The sequence below is a fragment of the Physella acuta genome, unplaced genomic scaffold, assembly GCF_028476545.2.
Source record: "Physella acuta isolate Inbredline_101_S28 unplaced genomic scaffold, ASM2847654v3 ptg000294l, whole genome shotgun sequence".
Lineage (NCBI taxonomy): Eukaryota > Metazoa > Mollusca > Gastropoda > Physidae > Physella > Physella acuta.
In genome coordinates this window covers 88,569-94,568 of record NW_026731813.1, presented here as the reverse complement: position 1 = coordinate 94,568, position 6,000 = coordinate 88,569, and the positions used below count along the sequence as shown (strand labels likewise).

Below are 6,000 nucleotides of genomic sequence, written 5' to 3'. Positions count from 1 at the left end.
AATTGCTTTTTCTTTGGTGCAGGCATTAATGGTGGAAGGGGGGCCGCGCCCGCGGAAGAGAATGTCATTTTTTAAAGGTGCGTGAAAGCAACAGCCTGTGAAAGTACTGAACTTTATGTCCAGATATACTGTGCATTATTACATGTATATCAAACCACTTAGTACCTATTTCGAACAGAACACATAATAAAAAATTACAACTCTGGACTAATTTAAGAAATTTTATTTCAGAACAATCTATTCAGCATCATCTTTATCTCCTTTTGTGGCTCTTGTGTAGATCATCTGAGAACTATGCTTAGAAACTAGCCTAATCAAACCTGAAAAGAGAATGTTAAAGAGTTATTTTACCAATAGTAGCAAATGTGAGAAAAATAATTCAGTTTAAGAGAATGCATCACTACCAATAACAAAGAGGAAGACATGGTTCTTAAAACTTACCCTTTGAATGCAACTCTCTGAGAGCCTGCTTAGCAAGTGAACCTCTGACTTTTAACCTTTCAGATACAACTGAAGGTGTGATGAGCTTGTAACTGGGAACTTCTTTGTATAATTTGTCATATGTTGCCTTGTCAAACAGGATAAGATTGTTCAACTTATCACGGACTTTTCCTTTAGACCACTTCTGCAAAAGATAGGACATATCTTTATGAATTCAACTTGACAAACACACAAGTTACTAAACCAAAACTAAAATTTCTTTCTGGACAAAACATTCAAAATAAAATTGAGGTATTTTAGTAAATAATATATCTACGGGGGGGGGGGGGCATAATTTTGAGACTGGTGGTGGGGGGGGGGGGGGTGTTCAGATGGTGCAACATCACTTTTGCATTATAAAAAATGCAATGATAGAAAACAAATTTTAGACATTTTGCGTTTTAGAAAACTGTTTTAATAAATTGTAATAGGAATTGATTAAAATGCTCTATTTTGACAGTGTTCAGATGGGTAAAAATAGTCAAAAAAGCGTGACGTCATTTATGGATGACCCCTACAGTCTATAGCAAAGTGGAGCACTACTAAAGTGTTTTCTTATGCAACTTGTGGTTTTGATAACTAAATAGCTTAAAACAGCAGAGCATGACAGTATAAAAGGGTTTGGCAGCACTAAGACCTGTTAAAGAAATAAACTTCAAATATTAAAAGCACCAACCTTCTTCTTAGCTTTACCACCGGACCCTTCCTTTTTAGGTTTCCCTGCAGTTGTTTTGCTTGCCTTGGCAGCTCCCTTGGCTTCTGCCTTCTTTGCCGCCTGAAAATAAATTAATTGTTTCAACAATGGTATTTAAAATCTTTACACATTCCAGATAAAAAAAACTAATTATTTCAATGTTTCAACAATGTTATGTAGAGATTGATGGAGAACAATGTGTATCACTTAAACAGCATACATTCATCTTTTAAAAAACTATACCCTTTAATTTAGTAACTAGATCTACAATGCTGGGGAGCTTATAAGCTGGAAACAAACTCACTACCACATAATCACATAACTTTCACTTTGTTGTGGAATCACAACTCATTCATGACTGATTTATTAGCAAAGAAAATTATATAGAATCTAGCAAGTTTAAATCGTAAATTTTCTGGAAGCTTAAATATTTAAAATAATTTAACTTAGCGTCGCGAATAAATGACCGACGCTTAACAACACTGAGTAGATGTAGAGCGTAGACTTGAGAACTTGACAAGCAAACTTTCCCAGACCAGTCACATGTTTTCGACTGGGGTTTACAAGGACTACAGCAAAATACTTGTAATTTATTTGTAATCGATCTTAAAATCATTAATATAAACTTTCTAAACATTGATAATTCTTTAAATCAAATAAACGTTTACTTATACTGTGTAGAAAACTAATATATATAAATTAATATTGAGTTTAACAATGCGGCTCCTACCATGTTGGTCGACTAGGTTGAGAAAGGAGGAAGAAGAGGGCGCTGTGTCTGGTTTCAATTTTATGCAGCCTATAAAATTAAAAATGTTAATGTTGCATTGTACTACTTTGATGAAAATAGTAAAAAATATAAACGAATATTTTAAGCATTTAGTCAAAAATGTATTTCTAAAATCAATGTTATGATAAAAATCATACAAACTTTTATTTAAATTGTTAAAATGCTAAGCGACAAAAAAAAGCCTATGCCTAACATTAGGTCTAGGCCTAGATCAAGCACGGGATTTTTTTTTCCATCTTGATTGTGGTTGAGGCCCATTCGACAAGAAAAATATAACTTAAATATTTTAAATTTAATTTAAAAAATCGTCTGTTATATTTTTAAATTCTATGGGGCCTATATATAATTTCAAGATAAAGTATTAATTCGAAAAAACACCAAATGACCTACTCACTCACTAGACCCACTCCAGTAGTACTCAGAGTGTAGACCCCCCCCCCCCCCTAAAAAAAATTCCAAAGAGGGAATTATACACAGGTTTAATAATTCGTGGAGCTGGCAGGGGCAACCCCCGGAGAGTTGTGCGCAAGCAGAGTTTCTTCCAGGCATCTCTTCTTCGAGTCTACCGCCCCCCCCCCCCCCCCAACGAAATTGAATTTATATAGAAAACATACTTTTACCGGCAACCGCGCCCCCCCCCCCCCCCCGGAAAATGTTGTCCAACCCCCTCCCCCCCGGGTAAAAAAGTCTGGAAGAAACACTGTGCGCAAGGTTAACAGCTCAGACACTTTAAAAAAACACACTTTTGTGGTGAAGGCAAAGTCACTTCTGTACAAACCGACAATGGCAACTGACCCGAGCATGGAAAATGACTATTATTGGATGGCGACATACGGAATATCCCAGTTTAGCTCAACTAACACAGGAGTTTTAAAATATAGCTGCATAGATTATATCAACAAGTTTAGACATTTCTATTTATAACTATAAGATTACACCATAAACTAGGATTTGATTTGAAGTCAAAAAATGTAGCAGTCATTGAGTCAATGAGTTCCTCGGCCAGTTCCTAGTAAACCCGAAACTGAAACAATCGGAGTTCAATATGAGGAAATATGTTTAATATGACACTTAAAACGCTCAAGCCAGTAGCGTACGCAGGGGGGGAGCAGGGGGAGCGGCCGCTCCCCCTCTGGCCATTTTCAGCAAAGTGGCGCCTTTTTGGAAACTTTTTAAACTCAAAGTTTTAAACAATGATATTTGTTAAAAAAATATTTTTGTATGTATTTTTTCTATGTAAATCACAAGATTTCTTTTCATGCAACAATTAAGCATTATTGTACTAGTATAGTAGTGTCTACGTTTACAACACGTATTAATAGCTGCATCAGTTTGACATTCTAAAAATAACCATTACGATGCATTGCAATGTTTAAAAAACCTCTACGGTAGTACCACGGTAGTACCACTTGGCAAGAGGGGTGTTAAGTTTAAGGCAACTGTATAATGTATTTGCTTTCGAATAATCGAATCAGAAAATGTTATACATAAAATTTCACACATAATTACTTTATATATACAGTTTGAATAGGATGATTAATTTAAAAAAATTACAATACAGACACAAATACAACTAATGTGGCACCTCTATTTAAATTTACTTATGAGCAAACTGCGTAGTCGTGGGAAAATTTTGACAAGATCAACAACGTCATCACGATGAAGTAGTAGTATTCTTACAGTTTGGGCGATAGTGATTACGATTACAAATTATATGAAACATTTACAACCCCCCTCCCCATGGACCCCTCTGTAAAAAATATTGTCATAATACCACTGCTACTTATTTAAATCCATTTCTGTAATATATATTTGTGTAATATATATTTGTGTAATATATATGTATGTTTAGAACAGTCATCTAAAAACTGACGCTATGTTCACTCTGAGTTGATTTCCCCCCCCCCCCCTACACATACCTCACCACTTGATCTGTTAAGTACATGTAGAAAAACGCGTAATGATGTACCAAAGTACCATATCGCCAGAAAATTAGCTTTTTAAACGTAAAACTGTGAATATTGTTTTTGCAATTACCAGTAAAAAGGTGTGTGATCAATACAGTAATCTAACTCATACCTATCACTATGTTAAAAAATGATCTTTAAGAACACAAAGAAGCAGTAGTTAATTAAAATATATCATCTGAACTAAAAGACCGATATTTAGTTAAATGTGGCTGTTATTCCGTATGTTGTGCTATTTATTCGAAAAACGTGGTTTTTATATGAACTCTGATTTTAAAAACTTTCATTATTCTGTAATACTTTAGCATTTATGATGACGATATATTAAATTCTGATTATAGACAAAAACATTTTGTAAACACGAATAGTGTTAAACACTTTCATTATACTCTAAAGTAATTATTTTTTTTATTTTGACATTTATAATTAAATGTGTAGATATATACATATTTATATTAAGAGAGTGATTATTTCCCGTATTTCACTTGTCTTAAATAATTTCCCAGGAATTATTATGTAAGAATTTTTTTTTACAAGAATTACAAAACAGATTGTGTTACGCTCATTGTTTTTCTGTTGTAGAGTGTATATATATATATATATATATATATATATATATATATATATATATATATATATATATATATATATATTTGTTTAGATTGATACAATTTTTTGTTTTGTCGGCCTACATTGTGTGTTTTTTCTTATTTCTACAGAGTGCTACTTTCAATTTATTTTACATCATAGCGAAGTATTGACATACAGCTAGTAATTATATATATATATATATATATATATATATATATATATATATATATATATATATATATATATATATATATATATATATATATATATATATATATATATATATATATATATATATATATATATATATATATTTATATAATACACGTATATAGAACGTGTTAAAAATTCGGCGCCCTTTTTTGCTCTTTTCGCTCTCCCTACAACGAAAACCTGGATACGCCTCTGGCTCAAGCCCCCACTAAAGATACGAATGATCATAATTAAAGAATTCGTTTACAGCTCATTGGAAGAGCTGTGGTGAAGCGTCACGATATTAAGATTATGATTGATGATTTTAATGCCTAAATAGGGAAAGAGAAAGCTTTTATAGTTTAGACCAACAGTAAAAACATCTTAAGTGAAGAAATTGGGGATCTAGGCAAATATACTTTGCTTTGGGAAAGTGGGAGGCGCTTGAAACTTTCAGCGAGTATATATTTTCTCAATAAATTCAATTATAAGTTCAATTTCGTTACAGACGCGGACGGCGATAGACGTACTCCGGAAGCCCCCCCCCCCCCCTCCCCGAAGAAATCCCTGAATGAAACACTGACAGGATATAAGAAACTATACTGAGGGACAGATGCTGACCCAGACCACCATATAAAAGCTAGTGATAAGAATGAAGCACAATGCTCGAAATGAATAAATATACTACCAAAAGCTTTTCAAAACATCCATTAATTACAGATGCCAACAGAGCCCCCCCCCCCACCCGAAGAAAGTCTACCGCCCCCCCCCCCCAAACGAAATGAAATTTATATAGAAAATATATACTTTTAACAGTGTCCGCCCCCCCCCCCCCCCGGAGAAAAAAGTCTGGAAGAAACACTGACCACATCCCCTCCAACTATATAGCTTACATGTTGCATTTTAAATTTGGTGTCATCCCTCTCTCACTATCCATAATCCATGTCCATGGGGCAGATGAAATCCATTTTGCCTGTTTGAGTGACCACGGCTTATGAAAAGACAGGGGAGTCAGAACTATGTCTAGCCGCTGTTACTTTTCCTAAAAGAGGTGATTTGATTCCCAGAGGCGTAGCGAGGGGGGGGGGGCGGGGGGGGGGACATATGTCCCCGGGCGCCGACCTTAGGGGGGGGGGGGGGCGCCAAATTGAAAGTTTGAGGGGGGGGGTGCAAATCGAAAGTTTGAGGGGGTGGGGTGCAAATCGAAAGTTTGAGGGGGGGGGGGGTGCAAATGAAAAGTTCGAGGGGGGGGAAGCAAATCGAAAATTTGCTCCCGAGGGGGGCGC

At 35.2% G+C, this 6,000-nt stretch overlaps 1 protein-coding gene across 1 annotated transcript; it reads right to left on the bottom strand.

Annotated features, from left to right (window-relative positions):
* Positions 1-208: 208 nt before the first annotated feature.
* On the bottom strand, positions 209-1,979 carry LOC131939792 (small ribosomal subunit protein eS25). Its single transcript, XM_059298291.1, has 4 exons — positions 1,905-1,979; positions 1,157-1,255; positions 442-625; positions 209-320 (listed from the first exon to the last, which is right to left on the bottom strand). The coding sequence occupies exons 1-4, from the start codon at positions 1,905-1,907 to the stop codon at positions 238-240; spliced, it is 369 nt and encodes a 122-aa protein (XP_059154274.1). The 5' UTR covers positions 1,908-1,979; the 3' UTR covers positions 209-237.
* Positions 1,980-6,000: the final 4,021 nt, after the last annotated feature.